Consider the following 27,852-nt stretch of genomic DNA (forward strand, 5'->3'; position numbering starts at 1 on the left):
CAGAGCAGGCAGGCACTCAATAAATGTCTGTTCAATGGATGCATTAGGATAGCAAGCTGTAGAATAACAAATCAATTTGATTCAGTCCCCCTTCCTCTTATGAGTCATCTTCCTCAAGTCACTCTCAGAATCAGCCATACCTCTGCTCAAAGCTTTTCCAAAGCCCAGCAAAGGAAGTACACACTGCCAAGCCTGGCGGAGTTCCACACTCTACCTCCATATCCCATGTTTAGGAAGATTGACTTAAAATTTGTTTTTATTGATTTCAGAGAGGAAGGGAGAGGGAGAGAGAGAGAGATAGACATCAATGATGAGAGAGAGAGTCATGGATTGACTGCCTCCTGCACACAACCTGGGCCTGTGCCCTGACTAGAAATCAATCCATCCCTGACTGGGAATCAATCTGTGACCTCCTGGTTCATAGTTCAACGCTCAACCACTGAGCCACACCAGATGGGCAGGCATAGTGACTTTTAAATATTCATTCCTTTAAGGCAGAGGGATTATTTTTTAACAAAAAATTATGAAATCATAATAAAAGGAAAAGATACAATATTAAGAGAAAAGAGGCCAACCTTCTTGGCCTTCCTATAGACCTAGGCACACTTCCATAGTCTCCAGGAAACCAGAGACTAAATTTGGAAACTCTTGCTCTTTGTCCCTACTTATTCCATGTTCCTTCCTTGGTGCTTTGGTGCTTAGAATATCTCTGGCATTTAATCCTAACCATCCATCCACCTTCTCCAAGATCCTTTCCTGTATCATTTGACTGGGTATAATTTATTTCTGATTTACATTTCCTATACATCTTTGTTAATAATATAAGGAGTAAAAAGAAAAACACACACAATAGCTTACTATCTGCCAGACATTACTCTAAGTGCATTACTTAAATTAACGCAACCCTCACACAATCCCACTGACATAGGTGCTACTGGCATCTCTAAGGCCCAGAGAAATGAAGTCTCTTCTCAAGTTCTATACAGTGAGTCAGTGATGGGGCCAAGATGAAAACCATTGGTCTGGCTGCAAGATTGAAAACTCTAAGTGCCTAAGTATGCCCTTTTGCCTCCCTACCTGAGCATGTAGGCACGTTACTCCCTGAGATACCCCACCACTGCCCATCCCCCCCACTCCAGAGCACCACCACCACTGCTACAGCAAACTTTGCCCCATCACAACCAGATCATATGTATTTTGGGGACAAAGATCATCTCCTACTGTACCAGGAAAGTAATTTGCAAAAATAAGTACTCAATAAATATTAATTTAATTTAGTATTGATACAACCAATGATAGCTATTTCTATTTACATGGGATTACCTGCATTATCATTGAGACTTCTATTTAGCCTTAGGAAGAGGGTTTATGTCTCCTACCTTCTATAGGTGAAGAGACAGAAACTCAATGACATTAGTTAATTTGTAAGATCATGACCAACTTGAGATTCAATTCCTGGCTATAGCCCTGTACAATTGCTAAGTCCCAGGTATTTCCACTGACTACTGTATCTCAAAACTTTAAAAAAATATTTGTAACATGAATAATTTGAAAATAAGGTTTTGCAGAAAGACCGGGGAAAAAAATGTTATTTGTAGAATTAACTTTATATTTAAGATTTCTGTTCAGATGAAACTTGCTATTCTTTGAGGAGTATGTATTTAGGTGAATCATTATTGGTTTTCGCCAGGACTAAGAAAATGCACTTTATTGTGTTGCCTTTCTGATAAGGAGCGACACCATACAGTTTTGCTATGATGAAAGGATTGAGAATCCCCTTTACTGGAGCCACTAGGAAAGACAGGGGACATGCAAACTGACCTGCTGTTAAGTGTGCCGCGTGGACGAGGACTTGGATCCCGGGTTTCAGCTCAAAGTGCACCGAGTTCTGGTTGAGCTTGTGGATCAGCAGCTCCGATATCTGAAAGAAGCAGCGTCACAGTGGGTGCCACCAAAACTGTCACACTGACTATAAACACATGTGCTGAGCAATATGTATTGCGTTTACCAAGGCATTCCCAATAGTATGCTTGTGAATTACATAAATAAGTTTTAATAGGATGCTTTATTCCAGAATATGAAGAAGTAATAATAATTATTTTTTAAAATATATTTTTATTGATTTCAGAGAGGAAGAGAGAGAGAGAGAGAGAGAGAGAGAGAGAGAGAGAGAGAGAGAGAGAACATCAATGATGAGAGAGAATCATTGATCAGCTGCCTCCTGCATGCCCACACTGGGGATCTAGCCCACAACCTGGGCATGTGCCTTGATGGGGAAGAGAACTGTGATCCCCTGGTTCATAGGTCAGCACTCAACCACTGAGCCACACCAGTCGGGTAGAAATAATTATTTTTAAGCATGACCTGACTTTACATGCTAAATGCTACAAAATAGGTCAAATAATTAGTACATCAAATACTTTTTACAATTAAAAACTATCCTGTGATAGCTTAGAAAAGTCATTCCCAGTTTTTAAAATCTGTCATACACAGAGCTTAAAAGAAGCAGACATGCACAAGTTATACAGTGTGGTGAGATTCATATACAAGTATTTTATTAACTGCTAGATTCCACCTTATTCCTCCCTATGCCGCCCACCCCTTCCCCAACCTATGCCTTGTGGTTTTCACAGGATAGCTACTTTATGAATATTTAATGACAAATGGAGTTCTTCTAAAATAATACATTATATAGTTGAAATAAAGTGCAACCACAACTTAAGTAATGAATTGGCTGACCCTTGTTTCAGGTGTAGGACATCAGCTGACTGGCTACTTGGGCTGACATGTGTATTAGACAGATGCAGGGAATTCTGGGCCTCAGAATATTTAACCCCAACATGGGACAAAGAGCTTTATTTAGGTAGTAAGAGTATAAGGTAAGGTTTTAAAGTCAAAGTAAAACTGTTCAGTTTAAAGTAAAAAACCCAGCTCAATTTGCTTTGCTTTGCTTATATTTTTGAGCAAATTATGAAAAGTTATCAACACACTCCTATTATTATTATTATTACTAGAGGCCCGGTGCATGGGTTCGTGCACCAGTGGGGTCCCTAGGCCTGGCCTGTGCCCTCTCACAATCTGGGACCCCTAGGGGGATGTTGGAGAGCTGGTATCGGCCCTATCCCAGCAGGCCAGGCCAGGGAACCCCAGTATGCATATAAGATCTTTGGTTAATCTCTTCCTGCCCTCCCCACTTCTCTCTCCCCCTGAGAGTCATCAGTCTGTTCCATGTTTTCATGCCTGTGCGTTGAGCGTCTGCCCCCTGATGGTCAGTGCGCATCATAGCTACTAGCCAATTGGCTGGTAGTAGCTTAGGCTTTTATATATATAATTTTTATTTAAATCCGAACCCAAGGATGTGCTTTCATTCCTGAGAGGGAGAGAGGAAGAGCTAGCAAGAGAGAGAGAGAGAGAGAGAGAGAGAGAGAGAGAGAGAGAGAGAGAGAGAGAGATAGATATGGATGTGAGAGAGAAAGAGAGAAACATGGATCATTTGCCTCCTGCATGCACCCTGACTGGGTATTGAACCTGAAACCTGGATATGTGCCCTGACCAGGAATGGTACCCACAACCCTTTGGTGCATGGGAGGATATTCCAACCAACTGAGCCACACTAGCCTGGGCTCACTCCTATTATGATTTGGTCACCTTGCCTTATTTTTAATATCCTAATCATCAATTTAGTATTTATTTATGTTACTTTTAAGTCTAATTAGATGCTCCCTGACCATGATTCTGCTAAATTATTACATGTGTTTCCTTTTATATTTATAGAATTTAATTTAATCCACTGAGTCACAGAAATGACGCATTTAATTCTTTCAGCAGTTAAGCAGGGTCGGGTGGTTTTGTTTTGAAGCCAAGTCCCTTCTGGAAACCTCTCCTTGGTCACAGAGTGGACTGCCCTGCGGATGAACTTCTTTGCTGGAGGACTGTCAGTTACCTGTAGCTGAGCACCTGGGATCCGTGCAAGCTCAGCCTCTCTAACGTTTCCATTTGGCAAACCATGCATAAAAACAAGATCATCATACAATTATATCGAAAACAGCTTTGTTCTCTATATTAGGCTGTTCTTTTCCCTGGGCACTGGGTACCTTTCATTACGCTCCGGGTTTACAGGAAGAGCGGGTTTCTAACACAGACTGAAGAATGCTTTTCCTCCGAGTTCTCTACATTGTTGTGACACCCAGTTCCCATTTAACCTTGTTCTTCTCATTCAATTTGTAAGGTCTTTATAGGGATTTGACCCTGGATTTTCAGTGGAGGTCAATCATAAACGTTTTGATTATGAAATGAACACATGTACACATACAGAAATGTGTAAATATATATATATGAAATATGTAGATAGTAATCATGTATGTATAAAATATGTTTATCATGTAGATATGTACATGTACACACATATTTATAGGAAAATGTTTTAATTCAAATAGGAAAGACTGATCAGAGGTAATTAAGGAAATGCTCTGTGTCGTGGAGTCCATCATGTGGACAAAAGGGAATATGCATTTGCCAAAGAAAGACTTTTCTTTTTCAAGCAGGTGGAGTGATATAGATTTCTTATCCCTGAGAATGTTTTTTTCCTCAAGTGAGTAATATAAATAACTAAACAAGAAAATAAAGTTCATCAGAATGTCATACTTCTAGATAGTCCCTTATGAATATGATGAACTTCCCAGAATTTTATTTGTTTTCATTTATAACATTGCTTCATTGGCTTTATCTGTGTCATTGACCAAATTAAGCAGGCTATGAAAAAATCATCCAACAGCAAAAGGTATGTTTCATATATTTAACTTGTGTCAAAGGACATGCAATGAAGAACACATCGTTTGCAGGAAAGAAATTATACACGGAGATAAAACTAAATAAAATTCACCTTGCATACAAGAATCATTTCAATTACAACCTGTACTTCTCTACTCACATAAATGAATGTCAAACTGTTGACAATATTTTAAATGTTTTCCATGCCACTTACAGAAGTGTTTGTCCTCTATTGTTTTCATCAGGTCAATGGTCATGTATGTGTTTTAAGTATATTATCTATGCATTGCACAATTTATATCGGTACAATTGCATATTTTTGTTGTTTTGTTTTGTTTTTCTAACTCCGAATCTTTCAGGTGTTAGTGCTGGTATCTGCTTGGGAAGGAACACGGACCTTACAGGATATACCTCAGTTTTTAATATTTGAAGAGTTGAGTCTAGACTGCAATATTGTTTGACTCTTAGTCCCTGGGCATTTTTGGCAGAAACATTTTCCTCTAACCAGCTGAGGAAGAAAGAGAGCAAAAGATATTTGGAAAGAGGAGGAGCTGGGCAGGCTTAGGAGGTTTTACAGACACATTTCATTCATTATCTGCCATCTCTTATTCACCAGTGAAGCACACAGCTTGTAACTCCAGTCCCATGTCAGCTGACCAGCATGAGCTATGGGAATCAGCAACTCCTAACTTTATCCTCAGAATGGCCACAGTCTGTTTACCAGTTAATATAACATGCAATGTTTGGGAGAGTCTTCGGCTGTGAAAGGAGTAAAATAAACTGGAATCTATAGAAAAGTGTGGTGAGAAGGACAAAACCTTGCGTGATAAAGAATCAAGTGAAATAATGCGTGCTTGCTGGGAGATTGGGCCCGCTGAAGCAAGTTAAATTTACTTTTCTTTTCTGTCCAGTGAGAGTGTACTGTCTTAGCAAATCTCATTTATCCTTTGTTCTGTCACCACCCCCCCCCCCCAACCTCCTCTGCTGCTGACCCACAGAGTCCATTTTCTGGTTTCCTTCAGCTAAATAATCATGACCGAAGAAACAACTTATTATCCTTGGCATCTGCCAAGTGGTGGAATATGCCTGTGCTTCACATATAACTCACACTTCACCCAAAGTACCACTTCAGAAGACAGTGGGGATTCCAGAAAATACTTGGAAAGCTACCTTCAAGAGGATGCAGGGGGAGGGACCTGCTGAAGGGTAAACACCAATCTTCTCCATATCTTCTTCACCAAGTATGAAATTTAAGGGTAGCAATGACAGCAAGCGAGGTGAGGCTGAAGTCACTAGGTTAAAACCTCCAGGGCCCTGAAGCACTGAAGGTACCTTTCTTGCTCAAGCTGCAGGTCAGCAGTGGTGCTGTGCTCATTGTGATCACCCAGGGCCGTGGTTGGCAAACTGCGGCTCTCGAGCCACATGCGGCTCTTTGGCCCCTTGAGTGTGGCTCTTCCTAAGCCTTGGGAGTACCCTAATTAAGTTAATAACAATGTTCCTACCTATACAGTTTAAGTTTAAAAAATTTGGCTCTCAAAAGAAATTTCAATCGTTGTACTATGATATTTGGCTCTGTTGACTAATGAGTTTGCCGACCACTGACCCAGGGATACAGGCTGGTGAAGCAGCGCCCTCAGTGCTGCATTCATAGCACCCTAGGAGGGCAAAGGAGTTTGCAGATGGCATTTGGATACTTCAACTTGGAAGTGATGCATCTCACTTCGGCTCCCAAGTCATTGGCCAGAATTAGTCACATGGGTCTGCCCGACCGAAGGAAATTATGGGAACAACCCTACTGTGTATCCAGAAGTCAGTGAGCTGGAAATATGTAGGTAATAATGGTGACGGTTACTGCACAAATCACACATTCAACATCTAAACCGTTTTTAATAAAACAAATTGGGGGCAAACTCAGACTCAGATTATTAGAATGGTAGTGTCAAACACCGAAACATGAAAAAAGAGTAGAAGGACAGCAAAGCAGTTGATAAATTTATAAAACATGTCATGCAAAGATGTGGTAAATGTGAAACTATAGATTCAAAAGGGGCTTTGGCAGACTTATCAATGGCAAAGCTACATTGGGCTAAAATACTAGCGCTTATCTCTGAAGTTGATAGAAGGAATGGAAACCCTATTAAATATAAGTAGCATCCTGGTGCCGTATTTAAAGAGAGACTTTCCTGGAATGACTTTGGAGCTGACCTACTCAATCAATCTTGATTCTGCTACATTATTAAGGTCCCTTCAACTAGCAATGGAAGAATCTTTTTTTTTAGATTCCACAGAGGAAGATCTTCCCCAACTCATACAATTAGTGGGGAAAGCAACGGGGTCAAATGCTAATTCTAGTTAACACTAGCTCACCTATTTCCATTCTTTCTTCGCCCAAGATAATCAGTGTGATGAAAGTGCCTACGAAGTTTCCTGGGTGATCTAAGGAAGAAATAGATCGGCCATACACACTTCCTCCTCTCGCATTCTTCAGAACCAGCTCTAAGCTCGGCCTCCTTTTGCCATGTAACTTTTGGGCCAAATCTTACCTACTCTACTTTTAGTTACGGTTTCTTACTTTAATGATCTTTTTTTGTGAACTCCAGAGGATTTCTATGGCTCAACTTCTCACATTAATAAATCCAGACAAAGTAGACTCTGTGGGCATATAAAAAATAGGCTGTTTATGAATTATATTTCAGAATAAATGTTTACTTCCTTAAAGTGCTGCCAATAGACTGTCCCATTTTCAGAGACACCTTTCCTTTCCCTGAATCTTAGACTCTGCATCTGTGGTGAAGTGTATATGAGAACACAAACAACTGAGGCTCAAATACATTGTTGGTGGTTGACATTTTTCCGATAGTCGTTTTCTTCCTATTAAGTGTTTTCATGCCCTTTACAGATTCTGCAAAAGAACCGGTAGGGTAGGCTCCCTATCTCTCCAGCCAAGCACCCCAAACAACCTTCATAGAGCAGGATGCTCTTTCCTCCCTCCCGGGAAGTAAGATACAAATCTGCTTACCTCTGATGATTCAGAGAGGAGGCACAGCCATGGAGGGGAAGGACTGCTCTATATCTGCGCAGCTGGCCTCAGGGTAGCAGAATGTGCTGTCCCTGATGAGGCCAGCAAAGGGCAAGCCAGCTTCTCCTCACTCACTGGAAATCTGAAATCAAGGCGGGTGGAACCCTCCCAGACAGAGGTCACTTGATTAACCCGGCCCACGTTACTTGATAACAAGGTCAAGTACTTCTCACTGTGAGGGGATTTTCAATTTATTTCACAGAAAAGATAGCTCAGTCTAAGCCATCATCCCTCTCCCAGGGAATGCTGATAGAGGAAGCTAAAGGAGGAAAGGCAGGAGCCCTTTGCTGGGGTCTTGTCCTTACAGTCTCCAGGGTTCATCTGGCCAGGGTCCCATTTCTTCCCCTGCTGGGGGGAGGGGAGGTGGTCCTATGCTGTATCTTTACAAGAAAGGGGCCAGGGCATTAAGAGGAGGGATAGGTGAGTCCTTCCAAAGTTCCACCTGGGATTCAGAGTACAGCCTTCAAATAGGGGGCAGGGGATCCTTTGGTTTGGTTTGGCTTTGAATTCATTTAAAATTTCTGTATAATTTACTACAAAGGGAGCCAGTTGCTTTGGCCTGCCCAGTGTTCCTTCTCTCTTATTATGCTTTTCTTTAGAGAACCATGTCCTTTATTATTTTAGTCCTTGATTTAGGAGCCCCCTCCACCTACATCCCTGATTTAGGGCGGATATAACCCATCAGAGTTGACATACTCTATCCCTCTGACCACTGGGCAAGTTAAGAGATGACTACAGCACCCAAGTCAGGCCAGTGGGAACTGTCAACCTGGGCTCTCGAGATACAATCAGGGAGGCACTGGATGGGATTAACAGCTGACTCAACAGCAGCCGGGAGTGCCTGTGGCCACTGTTGCTTTCCTAAGTGTTAGCTTCATTCTTAGGCAGACTTCCCATGTGGCAGCAAAGAGCAGGGATAGAAAAAAGAGGGAGAGGGGAAGAAAGAGGAGTAATTTGATGATACTTGTGAGTGACCCAGAATTCACCCATGCCTGAACTATAGCCTTAGATTTCTCAACGAAATAAGCTCATAACTTCTCTTTTTCCCTTCAATGTGTTTGAATTGGATAGCTGTTAATTGCATTCAGAAACACACACAAATGCAAAGCATATATTATTCATTTCCTAGTATAGTGCATTAGCCTTGGTATTTCTGGGCCCACAGAAGTACAGTGGTAACCAAATCCATGTCTGTAGCATGGGATGTGGGGGGGAGGAGAGCACTAGACTGGACAGTCAGTTGCAGAAACAGAACTATAAGAGTTGTTTCACCTCAGGCAAGTCACACCTCTACCTTGGGGCCTGAATTCCTTCATTTTAAAGCCACTGAGTCAGAGAGAAGGGTCAAAGGACCCCTCTTTGGAGGAAAACTACAGGTTTCTGATGGGCAGCCCATGTTTCTCAGGTGCTTGACACCTGGCTCAGTTTTATATGTTGATCTCATTACTGCCCTTTTTCACCAGGGTACCGCCATTCTCCCCAACTAAGAAACTGATCTCATGTGCTTATGTTGGCATTTGTTTGGTTGTTGTATTTAGTTTAGTTTGAGTCCTGAATGAGGCTGAAATACTGGCAAATTCCTTAAACAGAGTTACAATCTTTGGCTTGGTACTTTGTTTTCCTTTAATGCTATAAATCTGCATGATGACTTAGATGTGTCATCCTCACTCCAGTATAGTCATTCATACATGCTCTTTCTGTTTCCTACTGACCTTGTTAGCTTGTGTAATTTCATTCATTAATCTTTCCCCCCTTACTCCCACCATCCTCTTTCTTCCAATACATGCCCTGACTGTATCAAGTAGTCTTAAATTATTTTTGCATTTTCCATATTTTCTCCTCCTCAATGGCCATAAACCTAACCACTATCCATTTATCAATACTGGACATCCACGATAGGACAAGTACCTTGCCATATCGTTTCTTTAATTATATCTCAAACATCCTCTGAGATGGATGTTTCTTTGGCTGAATTATTGAACTTTTCTGGTCCTATTTTCTTCATCTATAAAACAGACACAATGACTATAGAGCTTAAACTAGAAACCTGGTTTACATTTCTCCAAACCTGTGCTCTTTCTAATAAAGTAGTTGGACTCCCTATACATGTGCCAAATGCTAAGTCACACAGCCTTCAAAGACGACAGCCACCATCAGGTCTCTGATTAATGGTCTATTAATACCTGGTCTCAGGCTACCTGGGGACTATCCCTCAGCTTTCTGACAATGCCTTTGTAGGAGGCACTCAGACAAGACAGAGAAAGAAGAATTACAGAGAAAATAGACAGTCAAAACAAGATACATCCTTACACAAGTAGAAGTTTCACAGAACTTACCCCTCTTCTTTCTACATGCCCCTCCCCCCAAGGAAAACTTCTAGAATGAATTATACTTTCAGAGAAAATGGAAAGAATGAAAAATATAGATGCACAGATGATGTGGTGGCTAGGGAATTTGCTGGCTTTACACCTGGACTATCCCATACTTGCAAAGACTATGATCTGGACTTCATGGATAATCATCAGTAAGAGGAGGACCTAAAGGCCTCAGATCTCCTTTCCCGGTAGGTTTTCATTAGTAATGCTGTAATAAGAAATAATCCATTTTTTCCCCCTCCGACTAAATTGCAGGTGCAGGTAATAATTTGTAGAATGTGATGGGATGCTGAGTGGTGGGCAAGGTCAGATGCAAATCTGATGGGTTACCTGCTGCCCCCGCTTCCATTGCCGTTCACTGGGAAGTTGGGGTCAGCAGGGCTTGCTTTCCATGACAGCTGTGTTTATTATTTGCACCTGGAGAAAATGACAGAGGTGAGCCTTCTGCCAGGTGACAAGGTGGCAGGGGAAAGAAGAGTGTGTAGGAGGTAGGCCATGCTGTAATTTGGGGTTGTTGTCAGTCAGGCTGTTCTAGGGGATTCTCAACGCATCTTGGAAGACTACTGATCATGGGACTTGATTAGGGGTTCATTCTAAATAAATGGAAAAGCTCCAAGTACTACAGGGGAAAAAGCCAATATTTACCTAGTGCCCCAGAGAAATCCTATCTTTAATCTATTGGCCAGAAAGAATTAAGAAACTGAAGTCATATAGTTTCTAACAGGGTAATGAAGACTGATCATTTTAACTCAGTGGGCAGAGAAAAAGAACAAGAAAAATAACAGCAACATCATAATAATATCCACTACAGAGATTGGAGAGACTTGAAGTTAAAAGGAGGGGTGGAAGGAATTAAAGGGGACAGGTAGGAGAGAAACACACAGAGATACACACAGATATAAACACACACAGAGTTACATTAATATTCTAGAGGTGGAGGTTTCCTGGAGCCGATATTACTCATTTGTTATCAGCACACATTAGGTCAACATCTTAACATAGTGTGATAAAGAGGATTCATGATCTGTACAAAATTTGTAGCTTTTATAAACAACTAGAGATCTGGTGCATGAATTTGTGCATGGGTGGAGTCCAGCTGGCCTGCCCTGATGGGGGCCCATTGGGCCAGGCTGGTGGTGGTGGTGGCGGGGGGGGGGGGGGGGGGCTGTGGGTTGTTGGCCAGCTGGCCCCACCCCCAAACTGGGTGATGGAGGCTGATTGAGGACAGGGCCTGCTGGGGGGATGGGGGGCGAGAGGGGGGGTCCCTGATTGGGGCCCAGATCAGGCTGGTTGGCTGCCACAGTGCCCTTCATAGCCACCAGTCGTTCCGGTCATTCTGATTGTTTGGCCGTTCTGGTTGCTGGGTTTTTATATATATAGATATCATGCATATGAAGCCAATTAATTCTCATGATACTCTGGTGATGAGAATAAGTAAAATAAGATATAAATAGGTTCAAATTCTGCATTTTGTTCAGCCACTTGCCTTTTTCTTAACATCTTGGACAGTTTGTCATGTCAATATGCATAGACTTATCTAATTCACTGTAAACTCTGCAGAGCATTCCAGTGTGGATATACTCTGAGTAACTGAGCCACGGTGTACAACAAACACTTGTGCGTTGTTGTTTTTTTGTGAAGCTGTAGCTAGATCAACAGGTTATGAAAAAGAAATGGAAGACCAGAGAGTCTAAGGCTCCACCAACAGTTGGTGCTCTCGCTCTCAAGCCCAGATCCCTGAGAGCTACTGTGCGGTGGTTAGACACTAGCAGGAGTGTGATGCAGGCCTCTGGGGAAAGCTGAAATGTCACCTGGGGGACTCACCTGCTCCAGATCCTCTGCTGACCTTTTGTTCTCTCCTGTTGGATCCTGATATGGCAGGACAAAGAGCTCAGCAGCCGTGGGTAAACCAGGGAGCACTGCCACCAGGATGTGGGGGCTCGGAACCCCAGTGGCCTGAGGGGGAAACACAGAGGAGCATGTAAGTCCTGCAGGAAAGATGATGAGAAGGGGCCAAGCATCCAGCAGGGAGTGGGGGTGGGGTGGTAAGAAGACGCAAGGGGGTGTGGGTGAGGTGTGCAAGCAGGGTCCTGGGTGCACCTTGTAGGAAAGGATGTGAGAACCAGCACTGGGCTGCAAGTGCTGGCTCAGAGTCAGACTGTGTGAGGTTTGATCTCAGCTCCATCCCTGTGAAACCTTAAATACTTTATCTCCTCTGTACCTCCATTCTCTCAAGTAAAAAGTGGGGAGACTGGCAGTACTTATGAAAGGGTGGTTTTGAGAATTAAGTAAGTTTCACCTAAAGCATCTGTCGCCATGCCTGGGGACTCAAATGTTAGCTCCTCTTCCTAGAGGACATCTCTGGTGAGTGGACCTTGTGAGGAGAAGAACCTCACCTACTAAACGTTATCATCTGCCCCTCACGCCTTAACCCTTTTTAACCAAACTTCCTCCTTCCTGGTAGCACTAGAGTTATTCCTTCAAATGGACCAGTCACATCTGGTTGAATGACTCAACCTAATATAACTCTCCCATATCACACCCCTCAGGCACCTGCTGACTTCTCCACATCACAATAACCTGAGGACCAGCCTGTTTCATGAAGCACACTGAGCCCTTCCCTTTGCCATGCTGAATCCTGTTAAAGTTACCGTTACCACTCAAGGACTTCCTCTTAGTTCATCTGCTCTATTTTGAGCTTATATCCCAGAGTTTCCCCTGAGTCTACTTTCCAGATGGTCCTAGAATCAATAGCTCCAACCCCAGCCATACTCTTCCTCGGTCAGTCAGAACACCATTGTTTTACTAGGACTTCCAGCAAACATGTCAAAAAAGGACCTTCTCATTTTCAGCAGTAAAATATCAATTCTACATGTGGATGACTCAGGGTGGTCCTTTCCCAGACACCCTGGCTTGAAGCCTTCCATTTACTCTGACATTACACTCCCCTTCCCATGTATTATCTATTCAGTCTGAGAGATCTTGACAAGTCAACCTCCACAGCAATGATCCTATTGGTTCCCTCCTGTTTAAATACTTGCTGCCAATATCCCAATTCAGCATTTACATACTCTCTCCCCTCAAGTTTTACAATAATCTCCCCAGTTCCAGGGGTTTGGCTACTACTTTCAGATTTAGTTTCCTTCAGTCCAACTCAGACTGTTTGTCTATCTAAATCGTTGCAGTAATTCCCACTACCAACTGGATTGAATATACATTCAAAGTCGTCTCCAATATGGTCCTCCTCTTCCTTTCCAAATGAAATTAACCACAACTCACACAGTCATCTTATGCTCCAGCCAAATGGAATCATATACAATTTCTCAGAAGTACAGCCTTTTCCTGAAAATGTTTCTGCATGTTCCAGCTTCCTGAGAATGTCTTTTCTCTACACTGGCTGCTGAAACCCCACTCTCCTTCATGAGTTTTCTTTTAAAGTCTGCTTGCTTCTCTATATTTTTCAAGATTTCCAAATTAGGTGACTTTTTTGTTTGTTTGTTTCTGAACTCCACCTTGATTTATAACTTTTTCAAAGTTGTAAGACCTCCCACTTATTGGGTCCTTCCCATGTGACTAGCATTGTGCTAAGCAACTTAATATTTTGTAATGCAACCTTCCATGACAACTCTTTGATACAATTATCATCATGCCCCTTTTTGTTGGTAAAGACATATCACAGGTTGGGGTCCTCAGGAAGCTGACTTGAGTTTAGCATTTGGGGTGTTTATTAAGGGTGCTCTTGGGATCAACAGCTATGGGAGTGAAGGGAAGGAAGCAAGAATGAGCAGAGGGAGAAGTTGAGCTGTGATGAAGGCCCATGGCAGCCTCGGGTGGCCTTACAGGAGTGAGGATGGTGCTTCAGGTGTGTGTGAGGTTAAGCCAGGCCCTTCTCTAACTGCATCAGTCACTGGATGCGAGCACTGACATGACCTGGAGCAAGGCAGGTGAAGCCTCTACCCACAGCACTCCTAGCAGTTAAGACAACAGTCTTTTCCCGAATGGGGATCTGGGCAATGCATCTCTATTTCTGTCACAGGACAGATGGCAGATGGAGGAAAGGGAAACAATGGCTCAAGGCCACCTAGGTAGTGAGTGGTGATGATTAGTCTGGGACTTTGGTCTGACCATGAAGCCTCTGTTCGTCACCAGTGCTCTACTACCTCCCCTTTCCTGACAATGATCACACAGCAGTTCCTATCACAGCCAATATTATACTGTTCTATGCCCCTACTAGATTTTTAACTCAAGATTGTCTAAACCATCCTTATCATACTAAAAAATGCTTAATGAGGACTTTTGGTGAAAGATCCCATGGTGAAATGTCAACAGAAAAACCCCATTTGATGAGAAAAAGGTGATTGTTGAAAGTATCACATATGTCTCCTTTTCCCCCCATTGACCTCTCCCCACCTGCTCCTGCCCCCCAGCACATGCCCTCACCCCCCTACTGTCTGTGTCCATTGGTTATGCTTACATGCATGTATACAAGTCCTTTGGTTGATCTCTTACCCCTCCCCCTGCCTTAATTCTGTCATGTAATGAACAAGAAAAGTACAAATAAGTTAACCGCAAGTTGTACCTCTTGTTGGGTTTATTATGGTAAACTTGGCAATGTGATACTTCAGGACTTAAGAAAATGGCCAAAGGCAGGGTGGGGGCGCTAGGCACCAGGGGCTGGGTCAGCTGCCTCTTGGGACTGGGGAACCAGGGAGTTTTCAAAATTGCCTCTATCCATCACAGCCTGTCCTGAGGGATGTTGAGCCTGTTTACTCTGCATTGGGCTGATTATGCTATACGTCAGCCTAGAAATATTCTTGAGCAGTCATTTCTAGCCCACTAGACAGCTGGTGGAAAGTTGGAGGCTCAGGGCATCTGATCCCCAGACAATAAATATGAAGAGAAATCAGCCTGAAAAACTGGTCACTGCTGAGCTAATGCCTGATTGATAAATCATGTGGGGACACTGAACAGCTGCCTGGGAGATCTATAGGGACATGGATCCCTAGAACACTGCAGACTGAAGGAGGAGGGCAGTGAGTTCATTGAAGGGCAGGCATCAGTCATCTCTCTTGGACAGCAGAGGAGAGAAGCCAGTTATCACACCAGAGTCAAATAGCCACAAGGGCAGAAGGGCTTATTCCAGTGGGTCCTGTGGTCTAGCAGCTGCGCCCTCTGGTGGCCATAGTGTTTAGCCACCCAAAATGTCATGGATGCTGAGTCCTGAAGACAAAGGTTGAGAAAGGCATGTACCCAGAGGTGTTTGAAGATACCCCTTCCACAGCACACTGTTCCACTTACCCCTGTTTCTCCATATAATAAGACAAAGGATGGAAGCAGAGTGGAGTGGTTATGAAAGTATGAAATCAAGACTCAAACCTTGATGGTCTGACTCCAGAACCTGAATTTTAACTGTTACCTTGGACAAGTTATATCTCTAAGTTCAGTTTCCTTGCCTGTAAAATGGGAATAATCATACTATCCACATCCTAAGCTAGTTTTTTAGTGATGAAATGTGTTAAAATTGCAATGGCACTGAGAAGAGTTTTGGAATATTGTAAGTGCTAAGTAAATATCAACAAAAATAATAGTATGAATATGGGACAGGCCAGCTGTTTGCTAAAAGGGTGGATGCAAGATCACTTTTATGAACAAGGTTATCTGAATGCCTTTAGCCAATATCGCTATCACGTTTTGGGTGCAGGAGAGAATGTACAAAAAGGTACACCTACATTGACTTTCCTTTGGGGCTAAGAATATACCCTAGGAAAAGGTCTCTCAGCTCTGATTTTCTGGGTGTGTGCAATAATTCCAAGCAGCTCCATAAGCAGACATCCCTCCTCTGATCATTCATGAAAGTGGATTTGCACAGGGCAGTGTGTCTAAAAGAAGGTGTCTTCTCGAAATGCCAGTGACATTTGCTTGGAGAGGGACACATCCCATCACCTGGTTATTTTCCCAGCAACCCCAGGAGCTGTGTTTCACAGGTAGCAACCCAGACATTGGACTCAGAGCCTTCACTTCAACGTTCTACCTTCATCACTTATTCGCTTTGAGGCATTAGGCAAGTTAACCCCTCTGAACCTCAGTTGCTCAATGTGCAAAATGAGGACAAATAATTCTTCCTTCCTGTCAGGGCTGTTGCAGGCAACAAATACCTTTAAAGGACCTGGTCATAGAAGGATGACTAACCATCATGTTCCGAGTGCTCACTGTGCCGTTATGCTCACCGTCTGTGGAGCTGGAACCCAGGGCTGCTCTTCCTAATTGGATTCACACTGTGTCTCTCAGCATTAAGACACGTAAAACCAGAAGCTGACTGTATATGTACTAATGGCTCATCATGAACTCTGCGATATGACTGTGTCACAAACTCCCACGCTCTTCTCTAAGTAGAGTTAATGGCCACATATTTGTTTACAGCTTCACCCCCCGGAAGCATCTATGATGCATCTGCAATCACGGAGCTCAGCTCTGCAGATATCAGACAGATCTCCCAGGGGCTCCAGGTCTCTCCTGTCGTTTCTTTGCATAAGGATTCCCTCACCGTGAAGCTCTTCAGGGACAGTCCCTTCTCAGCCTGGGCAAGAGAGAACCATGTGCACTCACTTCCACCAGGGACTTTTTGATGACTCTGCTGATGTCCCTCCTCCACTCAGGGATGTCCGGGTTGTAGTCGTCCAGGTTTGGAGAAAAGGACAAGCGAAGAGATCGAAATTCCTCTGGGAACACAAGAGTAGGGTGATCACTGTAAGTCAAGTAGTTCTCTCAAGAAGTCTGTATACTTTGCATTGTGTGCAAAGCCCTAATAAAGGGTCCATTTCCTCCACACTCACCAGAAAGACCCTGTTAGAAGGCAAATTCAATATCCCACCCCTGTTATCTCCCCGCTCCTCTTTTTCCAGACCAAAGCCCTAGGCCCTGGTCCCTGCTCAGCTCCGAAGCCTTTGTCCATTGTCCCCCAGTTCCAGACTCTGTACTCCTGACATGAAATGACCTGGAGCACCCTGAATCCACCTCAAGTTCATGACCCTGGGCCTTTGCACACACTATCCCTTGCCTAGAATGCCCATGTTTCCCATCTTCCATGCAAACTTAGAGCATTTACTAAATGAGTGCCCTCTCCCATCTTGTTTTAATTTTCTTTTTTATGGCACAACTGCATTTTGCATACACTTTCATTATTATTATTACATGATTGCATACTTATAATTATTATTATAGTCATTCTGTTGCTATTTTTTATCTTTATGGTTCAGATTATTACAGATGTTCCTCTTTTTCCCCCCACAGCTCCCCTCCATCTGCTTCCCACCACACTCCAGGCCCTCACCCCCCGCCCCCCACTGTCCTCGTCCATAGAGATTGTCTTTGTCCAATCTCTTCCCTCACCCTCAACACTCCTTCCCCCCGAGAATTGTCAGTCTGCTCCCTTTACATGCCCCTGATTCTATTACAATCTGTTGCTATTTTGCGTTTGCATGAAAGTTTTATGTAATGGAATTTAAAGCTCCTCAGTTCAAGGGTTTTCTTAGTTGTCTCCCTGGTCCCTTGAGTTAGTCCCACTCCTCCAGGAAGTAGGTGGGATGACAGAAGCGAGAATTTTATGAGGAGAGAGTTGGAGAAAAAGCCACAGGAGCTTGAGCACCCCTGACTGTGATCACAGACAGGCTCTGCAGTCTGTGGGAGGTTCAGAAAGACTGTGGGAGAGTCTTCCAGCCACAGTCAGCAAGAGGGGTCCCCTGTGCCCCAGGAATGGATCTGCCCTGGACTTCCTGTCTTAGTCAGTCACTGGTGGGCATCCGCACACAGAAGGTGTAGCCTTGGCCCCAGGATGGTGCTGGGTTTCAGAGCATAGCCCAGAACCTTAACTCAGCTCAGCATTTGGCACATGGCTCCGCACAGCATGTGGAATACAATTTAATAGATTCTTACCACAGCCCCTCATCCCACACAACCCAACAGTGACTTTCTCTGCTGCCTCATGTCCTGCAGGGTCCCCACTCCAGGTCCCAGTCCTTCCCTGGGTTCCTCAATCTGCCCACATTAGCACCATGCTTCCAGGTCCCTAGACTATAGCATTCTCAACTTTCTTACCTTTCAGGCTCTCCTGGGAGAACCCCGTCCCACCAGCCACTTTGGTATCCTCCCTTTCACCAACTCAAACACCCTCTATCATATGACCCTTCTTGTCTTTTTCATATTTCTTGCTGCTTAAATTATTTTGTTTTTATTGTCTGTTTCCCACTGGAATATAAACGCAATGAGGAAAGGGGTATTGTATTCCTGGCTCTATGAAATGGTTTCCTGTTCATGGCTTTTCAATTCCCATCTATAAGTCATTTAATGATTAAATTTTTCTGTTGAATAAATAAATGCATGAATTACAGTGCAGGCTCTCTGTAATTTCTACATTTACTATTTAACTAACATTTCTTGACTTAAGCAGTTCCTTGTGTTTGGGGGTTCAGCAGCAAGGGCAATGCTGCGCACACATTCAGGAAACATAAACGCCCACTTGCATTTCCTAACAATGCAAGGACTCCTGGGACACAAGCTTTGATGACTCCTACATGGTAAGGTGTGCATTAGTGGCAGTCCAGAGATGTCTATTTTCAGAGTTTGACTATTTTATGAGTCACAGGTTACCAATGTGAATACCACCATGTCCATTCTGATGGAGCGCAGTAAAATGCATACTAATTAGTAGCCTGGTCAATGGTAGTGCTAGAAAATCACCCACTGAGTCCTAACTTTTCACTTCAAAGATATGTTTATGTCATTTTCACTTCCCCAGAACCTCTTATCAAACTGTAGAAACTTCATCTACAAGGGAAGGATGTTTATCTTAATAAAAGGACACAAATGATGAAGCTCCCTCTGAAATTACTTAGCATGTTAAACAGTGGAGCGGGGTAGAGGGGGATGGCTGAGCAATGTTATACTTAAGTTCATTCAACAAATAGGGGATGCATGTGGGAGGACTGAGAAGGGTAAACATCAATAATACATATGCACATCCACATCCACACACGTCCACATATACATACATACATATATATACACATACATACATATATATATATATATATATAGTAGCTGCTGAGAGAAAGGGAAATTCTACATATTCATATATTCTTGGTTGTATTAAAAGAGTAAGCCTGTGCCCTGAAGCACATTAAAGGCAATAATAAAAAGGAGATTTTCTTTCCTCTGGTCTATTACGTGTCTTTAGGTGGATAATCATTCCTCTGTCTACTTCCCAAATATGATGCCTCCTTCAGTGTGACCACGATGGCCTTAATGTTCCCGTAACTTGACTGCATTCCAGACAGGTTCCTTCCTGACTATAGGTCCCTGACCTCTCTTTTCTAAGAGCATTTACTTTGGTAAACTTTCTCTGCCCCTTTGAGATATAAATCTTCTATAAGCCATGAATAGCTTTCTCAAGGACCAGGGAGCCATGCCTTTGCAATGTCATCATCAAGAAAATAAGACCCCTACCACTGAGGGCGGGGCAGGAGCCTCACTTTCTAAGCACCAATTAGCGAACACTGATGTCCTAATTACATTGATAATCCCCCAAAGTCCTCTAGTACTTTTCCACTAGCTCATCCCAGAGTTTAAACATCTCCCTGCCTTTTGTTTAGGTTGAATTGAATCTTGCCGAACTCCATGTGCTGCAATTTGCCTTTAATATGTCAAAAGTGTCATTACAATTTTCTAGTCATTCATATGCAACTCTGGACAACTCATCTGACTAAAGACAAATTTTAAAAAGTGTGATGGTTCAGGGACTTGATTAGAGGAGGGGAAACCACTTCACCTTTTTCAATGAAGATAACCCATCTGAAGGGGTGACTCTCTTTTGGGAATCTTGCATGATACCACTACACCAGCGGCGCCACTGGTGACTCTCTTTTTAATTATGCCTTTTAAGGAGTTTTAGGAAGAGGAACGACTAAGTAGCAAAGTGGTTATAAATGTTCCCTCTGAATTCAGAGTCTTAGACTCTGTTTACTATACTTACCTCATATTTTCTCATTTGTAAAACAAGGATAATTATAGCACATTTCTCATAGGTCTTTTTCAACTCTATTCAATAAAATAGATCATATATATCAAGTGCTTAGAACAGATGCTGGTAATGGTTCCATCAATGTTAATTATTAGCACTACCATCATTATTGGATCTGTCACTGAAGTCAGTAATTTCCCATTTCTGGGCCACAATTTCCTATCTGCAAAATGACTAGTTGGACCATGTAAGCCTAGAGAATACGTAGATTTAAAGTTCTCTCTGTTGTTCTAGTAAGAAAATATTTGATACTCTTAACCAAGTGGACATCTGTGGGAAGAATGGGTCAGTGACCCTAGTGACACCTGTGCCATCCAGGAAGATGAGAGAGGAAAAAGAGCATCAAATGGAAAAGACATGAGGGCCAGCGCAGTCGGGAAATCTCAGAAGCATGAGTCCTTGGTATGGATGTTCTGTGTTGGAAGCCCAGTTCCACCACTTACTAGACAGGGCAAGTTATTTACCCCTCTGCAAAAAATGAGAGTAATAATTATACCGTCGTAATTAGCTAGTTCTTATGAATAGGAAGAAAGCAAAAGGGAGCCAAGCATTGCCATCTGGGCAGCTTTACCAGGAAGCTGCAACTTTACCCTCCCCAGAGAACCATGGGTCCACTCCCTCCAGATCACTGGGGGAAGGGAGTGGACAAAGGGGGAATGGATGCATGAGCAATAAAGTTGGGGTGACATAGGGAAGGTGCCTGTTGGTCTAACCTGGGAGCAAAAATAATTGGCTAGAGGAGGTGGGGCCACTGAAAGCCTGGGAAAATTGGGGGATACATAATCCCCCAAACAATGGAATACTTCACTCTCTTTTGGCTCTCTTGTTTCTCTGACTTGGCTCCTGCTTCCTTGCATTTACCCATGTTCCCTTCATAGCCATGTGGCAATGGGCTGATAGACTGCAGCTGGGAACACAAGCTGCAGTCCAAGTTAGCCTGGGCTATGCAAATATGGAACAGAACCTTGAGCAATGGTTGTAATCCTAGTGCTGCTAAAGACACAGCTGGACTTCTTCCTTGACTGGATGAAGGAAAATGGGATCTTGGGAAATCATGGATGTAATTTCACACAACTAAAAGTCACTCAATCTCCTGTGCGAGTCTCAGAAAATTCCTCTCTTGTGACATGGCAAGAACCCCACATTCACCAGCAACAGATGGGGATGCAGAGAGCTCCCCACCAATAACAATAATATCACCTATCCTACACTGGGGTTGTTATGAGGATTCAATGCAATACCCAGGGCATAGAAATGGGTAAAGAAGTAAAGAGAAGCCATATTTTCCTCCTGATTGAACTCTGGCTGGGCCATTGCCTCATTGATGGGACCTTGTGAGGAAAATTGCAGCCCTGGTCTACTTGCACTTACTATTGGGCTTATCAATTTCTTGGCAGGGGTGGGGGGGGTTGGGGGAGAAGGGAGGGGACATTATGAAATCTAACACCCAGCTATGCAGGGAATATCCTCCTCAGACACGTTCCAAGTTGCTTACAAATTACTCTCCGAATTTGAAGGTCAAGTTGGCAATATGAGAAATGAGAAAAAGAACCTGCATCAGAATCAATTAATTCTGGAACTGGGACAATTGATATTATCTGAACCACCAGCTGGTTTGTCTATCTATCTATCTATCTATCTATCTATCTATCTATCTATCATCTATCTATCTATCCATCTATCTATCATCTATTCTTTCTCCTTCCTTTCTCCCTCCCTTTTGTGCACTCTCTCTCTGCACAGCATTTACTGTCCCTATCTTCTTTAAAATTCTTTTTTTAATTTTAATTTTCCATACTGCATATGTACCACTTCCATATCAACAATAAAAGCTCACATTTTTGTTATCCACTAATAACAGTGCATCCATCTGAATATCCTTCTGTGCAGAAAAAAATTTCCCAAATGAGCTCAATTTGTATAAACTGTTTTTTCAATCCTCATTTTCAATTAATAATTCCACCTTTCCAGTTCAGTACATTTTCATTCCATCTAATAATCTGACCATATTCAACTTCCCCAATGGATTACAAAATTACAGTGACGTGTTCAAATCAATATCCAGGATATGACATCTGCTTGTTATGACCCTTCCATCTCTTTTAATCTAGCATCATTTTTATGATACAGATTTGTGTAAAATATTATCAGAGTATTTAGATATTGGTAGATTCCTTAACGTTGACTTTTGTAGAAAGCCTCAATATTAACCATTTTCTTTTATAATTGGTTTTAGCTATTCAAACAACACCAAGATGCCAAATGGAATGGAAGAGCCTTACACATAATGAAGCTCACCCTACCTAAGGTGAGTGAGCGAATGGACACTCTATGTGCACCAGAGACACGTGGAGAGAAAAACAAAACAAAACAATAACCCCTCTGGGGTCTTGTGACTACTATTTTGCTGGGGTCTCTTCCCTAAAAGAGGAGACCAGACCTGACTCAGCTCTTTCTCAACCACTGTCCTCTCTGCTCTGGTTAGAGGTCATAAGCCAGATGGCCTCTGGCACTCTGGTACCGAGTAACCTCTCATCAGGGGGCCAGCGGTGAATCAATGAAGACAGAGTACTCACCATACACTGCGATGGTCTTGGTGTCTTGCAGAATGGCATTCCCAGCTGAGACCTGCACTGTGATGGTGTTCATCCCTTCGGAGGTAAACCTGAATGATATGCTGCCTTCCAAGGTGATCAAGGGCTAGAATTAACAAAAGCATGGAGTAAGGGCAAAGCTATATATATTATTGATTTCAGAGAAGAAGGGAGGGTGAGAGAGAGAAACATCAATGATGAGAGAGAATGACTGATCTGTTGCCTCCTGTACACCCTCTACTGGAAATCAAGGCCGCAACCAGGGAATCAAACCTTGACCTCATGTTTCATGGGTGGATTCTCAACCACTGAGCAACACTAGCAGAGCCAAAGCTCTTCAGATGAGACAGCCATCAGCAAGCATCTTAAATCAGTGGAGGCTCTTTTTGGTGACATCTGAGTCCATCCATACCTCCCCATCATCTCAAATCCAGACCAGAAAGGGGCTATAGAGCTATGGCCCCAAGTATCCCTGCCCATGTCTTCTGAATTTGACACTTCTCTCCTGGTACCATACTGAGGGCTGGGAAGATTGATATATTGTGCTTGTTGATGGGATACATGTGTCTTTATGGATAATCTACTCATATTAAGCAGATCCTTTCATTCAAGGAAACATTCAGATCAGACCAAAAGAGAGGGCCATAGGAACCCTGATTTAAGCAGCAGTCACTGAAAATCTACAAACTGCCAGCTGTTTATCTCCAGGGTATACTAGTCATAATAAATTGCAATGGAACACAGCAACCGTGAACACCAAAACCACAGCAGTTAACAGGAGTGGCCTGGCATGGCTGGGCTTCCTCTGAGAGGCCTATCAGCATTTCATGGAAGCAGCTTCCATGGAAAAAAGTACTAATTGGATGGTGGTTTGAGGACTCAAACAAATAAATAAATAAAGACAATGACTTGGACCAGTGCCTGTGCTACAATTGGATGCCGGGCTCCTGAAGGAAAAGATAATTAGCCCATGACCTCCCTCAACTCACTCCCCGCAATCATTTCTTTCCTATCTTTTCTTAATTAATTTTAAAATCAAAAGTCATTTAATTCCCTGGATGGCAGAGGGAAGATGAAAGTCAGCATAAGAAGGTTGCTCAACATGATCTATTGAAAATGTGGTTTTCTGCTAAAAGGTAAATAACAGGAGACAGAGAATAACATTGTTTAGGACTTTCACCTTCCAAGACTAGCTTTCAATAACATAGATTTCTACTCTCTCCCTGTGGGTCATGTCCTCTCAGTTTGGGATGAATTTACATGTATAGTTTCAGAAGTAATAAAAAATGGGCTTCTTTTCAGCTGAGTTAATGTTAACTGTAGAGATGAGAGATTCCTTCCACTGTCAGGCTTGTAGCAGGGCTATAAGGGAGTGTTCATCGTTGGCCTGTGCAAAATTGTCTGGAGTTAAAGCCAAAGTTCAGCTCTGGGGTAGAACAATATTTGCATTAAAATAAAATGCATTGCGTCAGAACAGTTAAGTCATCAAGAGACAGGGACTCTGCTGGCAGAACATGAGGCTTCCAGTCCAGGGCAGTCTGTCCTGTGCCCTATGTTGGCGGACACTCTGGGGCCTTATTTTAATTTATGACAATGGAGTGAGTTCAAAACTGAAACAGAGCACACGGCCAGGTATAAGGAGAATAAAAATCCATGTAGGCATCAGAAGGCCTTGGATCTGATCCCTGCATGAAGCAGCTGAATGGGATTGGAGCAGGCCACTCGGTCCACCCCTTCCTCACTTTTGTTCATGTGCCAAATGAAGGACTCAGAGTAAATTAGGTGATGGTCTCTACTGGTTTAAAAATGGCTGCTGACTTTTGATCACAGGGGATGTTTTGGGAAAACAGAAAGGTAAAGCTGACTAAAGAAGTTGGCATGTCTGATGCAGGGTGAGGAGGCCATCTGGGGAGCCGGGTGGTAATGGGTGTTGGGGAGCACAGGGGACTTGGTTGGAAAGTTTGTAAGGAGGACATTCTGAGAAAAGGGAAGAGTGCTGAAGACAGCCTGCCCTGTTGATCAGAATTCCAACTTAGGGTAGTGCCGAAGGTGGCGTCCCTAATTTTTCCTTGACCTTTCCAAACAAGTCTGTGCACTTGCAGACCCCCGGGTGTTTACTGGAATCCTTATGCTTAATCTTGGGTGTCCTTGCTTAAAGGACACTGCAAACACATGCACTCTCCCAAGATTACTTATCCTATCGATTGTATCTAAAAGATAAACTTTATCTCAAACTGCTGTTACAATAAAAACCTAACGAGGCAGGCGATCGAGGCTACCTGGTTCCTTTAGCCAGGCAGTCCCTTAGCCCTCTCTTTCACAGCAAATGTTGTGCCAGAGTAATCATTCATCCATAGCTCAGGGTCTGCTGGTCAGCCCCAGCAAATGGGCATTTGTTGCTTTTGCCTGGCCCGTATCCATTCACCTCTTTTCCTTTTGGGAACCATTCCCTCCCTTGTCTTGGTTCATGTGGTTCTCAGGAGGCTGACTTCCACACCTCTTTCCACCCCAGCACTGTGACCAAGGCCTGGCCAATCATAGTCCATCCCAGGATTTGTGTTAGAACTTTGGAGAAAGAGTTTGTTTTCTCTGCTAAGCTGTGAGGGTGTAAGCTTGGGCTGCTGCAAAGGGTCACTGCAAAGGATTGTCCAACTAGAGAAGGGCAGTTACACAGAGGAAGGCAGAGGCAAGAAGTAGGGGACGGCATGGTGAGAGAAAGAAACAGAGACAGGCAGAGAAACAGAGACAGAGAGACAAAGAGAACACACACATTGATGCTCTAAGGGCCTGATGCCCCGAGGCTAGGAACCCCCGCCCCCAGACTCTTGAGTTCCACAAGCCATCTCATTCCCTTTCTGCTTCAGCCAGTTGGAGTTGAGGAGCCACCAGCTCCCATGGGTGTTGTTTCCAGCATGACCCACCTCCGTGTTGTTCCCGTACCACCACACGTAGGTGAGGGTGCCCACTTGGCTGGGCCACAGCACGGCGGTTGCGTTGACCTCTTTGTTCTTCGTGGTGACAAAGGGCAGGGCCAGGTGCACATGCTCCAGGGGACCTGAGGCACAAGAGGAGAGAGGAGAGATGGAGAGGGAAGAGCTTTCTCTGTTACAACCTCGCTGCTCTGGAGAGAATACACATGACTCATTCTAATGCCTCCAGAACACAGCAGTCATTTTCCTGGGAAAAGTGCTTTGGAGCTTTTGCTACCTTGGAGAAAAGGATATATTGTGAATAACTACATCTCAACATTTTCCATTTACCGACTTTCTTCCAGGCCTAAAATGTCTGAGTTTTTTATGTGTAAAAGTTTAAAAATTAACAAATAATTTATGAAGTCTTTAGGTGAAAAGGCATAATAGGAGGTTTCACAGGGAAACAGAGAGTCTTTCCAAGAGGTTATATCCTTGGTGATAAACCAGGATTGTGAAAAATCTCATAGACTCCATGTTGCGTGGTGAGAGAAAGAGGATAATTATTCTTTATTATTTACTGGATTTTAAAGATCTGTGTGTGTGTATGTGTGTGTGTGTGTGTGTGTGTGTGTGCAGGCTTGTCTGTAAAGCACCTGGTTAGGTAGCCATGGAGTAAACTGTGTTTGGTGTTGAGGTAAGCTTGTCCAGGACAAAGGCATGCCTAAGTGGGCAGAGAGCTCTCTGGTTCTCACTCCTCAGGATGTGCTAAACTAAACAAAGGATGATGCTATCCATGGAGGCCCCTCAGACCAGAAATCTTAATCAGATGAACAAATCCACAAAGATACCAATATCTTCCTCCTACAGAACCACTCAGACCTTTCCTAGGACCCTGACCTTCCCTTTGAGTCGCTGTTCCCAGGAAAAATGTGATTTCCTCTGAGGTTGAAAATGACAGAAATCTATCACCTCCACCATTATTCCACAAGGTGCAGAAGAAGGGGGTGCCTCAGGCCTTTCCCCATGCTCAATCACCGCCTCTTCTTCTGCTTGACCTTTACATGTGTTTCCTGGTATACCGTCTCTGGCCTTTTCTCCCTCCACATGCTCTTCCGCTGAGTCATATCACCCATACCCTGACCTTCAACTGACAACCACATGCTATGGGCTCCAAAACCACCTTCTGGACTCCAGACTCAATTAGCAGCCAAAGGGTTCTGAGAAATGCATGATTCTCCCCCATTCTATATTCTCCATCTGTCGAATAAAACCAGTGTTTATCCAGGGGAGCAACCCAGAAGTAGAAAGTCAATCTAGATTGCTTATTTCTTACCTCCCACATCCATTTAGGCCACCATTTATTTGGTTTCAGAAATATGTCTCCACTAGAGCTCTTCTCACCTACCCCAATCCTGCCCTGATTCATGCACTAACCATCCCCCCCTACTGCTACCTGGACCATTACCATTCTCTCACTGACTTCCTGCCTCTAACCTATCCCTACCTGATCCACCTGCTGCCCTACATGTTCAATGCCTGCCTCCCTCAATAACACATAAGCGGCACCCAATGCCAGGTGTCTCAGCACCTAGAATACAATGTATGCTCCAGGGCGAGGGTGGAGCAAGCACATGGACCTTGAGGGAGAGGTGGCTCTCCATGTTGGAGGAATAGTAAGAAAGTCCGAACAGCTGCAATGCAGAGATGGAGGGAAGAAGTGGAAGCCAATGAGATCTAAGAGGTATTCAGGACACGTAGCATGTCGGCCTTGTAGGCCTTGAACTATATGCGTGTGTTTGTGTAGCTTCATTCTTGCATGTATCTACATTACATATGCATACAAAGCATGGTGATGGTGAGGTACCTTCTCACCCTCCAAATTGTTCTCAGAGAGATTTTCCTAGAAAGTCATGTGGATTATGCTATTCACTTGCTCAAATTAAAACCCCCATTACCTAATTATAATAACAATAATAACACATTGATATAACATTTGTGAGACAGGGAACACAGGCTGCCAACTTGGAAGGATAGGAGCCCTATGCAT

The 27,852-nt window shown here is 43.4% G+C and overlaps 1 protein-coding gene across 1 annotated transcript in view; it reads right to left on the reverse strand.

Moving 5' to 3' along the window:
- SORCS1 (sortilin related VPS10 domain containing receptor 1) overlaps positions 1–27,852 on the reverse strand; it is a 217,884-nt gene that overhangs the window by 16,049 nt on the left and 173,983 nt on the right. Inside the window, exons 18-22 of the mRNA XM_081104694.1 lie at positions 25,815–25,948; positions 22,876–22,999; positions 16,831–16,943; positions 12,049–12,180; positions 1,822–1,921 (exon numbers count right to left, since the gene is read on the reverse strand). Of these exons, the coding sequence (XP_080960820.1) occupies positions 1,822–1,921; positions 12,049–12,180; positions 16,831–16,943; positions 22,876–22,999; positions 25,815–25,948 (603 nt within the window). The remainder of the gene's footprint in view (positions 1–1,821; positions 1,922–12,048; positions 12,181–16,830; positions 16,944–22,875; positions 23,000–25,814; positions 25,949–27,852) is intronic.

Source organism: Myotis nattereri, assembly GCF_964212035.1.
Source record: "Myotis nattereri genome assembly, chromosome: 13".
Taxonomy (NCBI): Eukaryota; Metazoa; Chordata; class Mammalia; order Chiroptera; family Vespertilionidae; genus Myotis; species Myotis nattereri.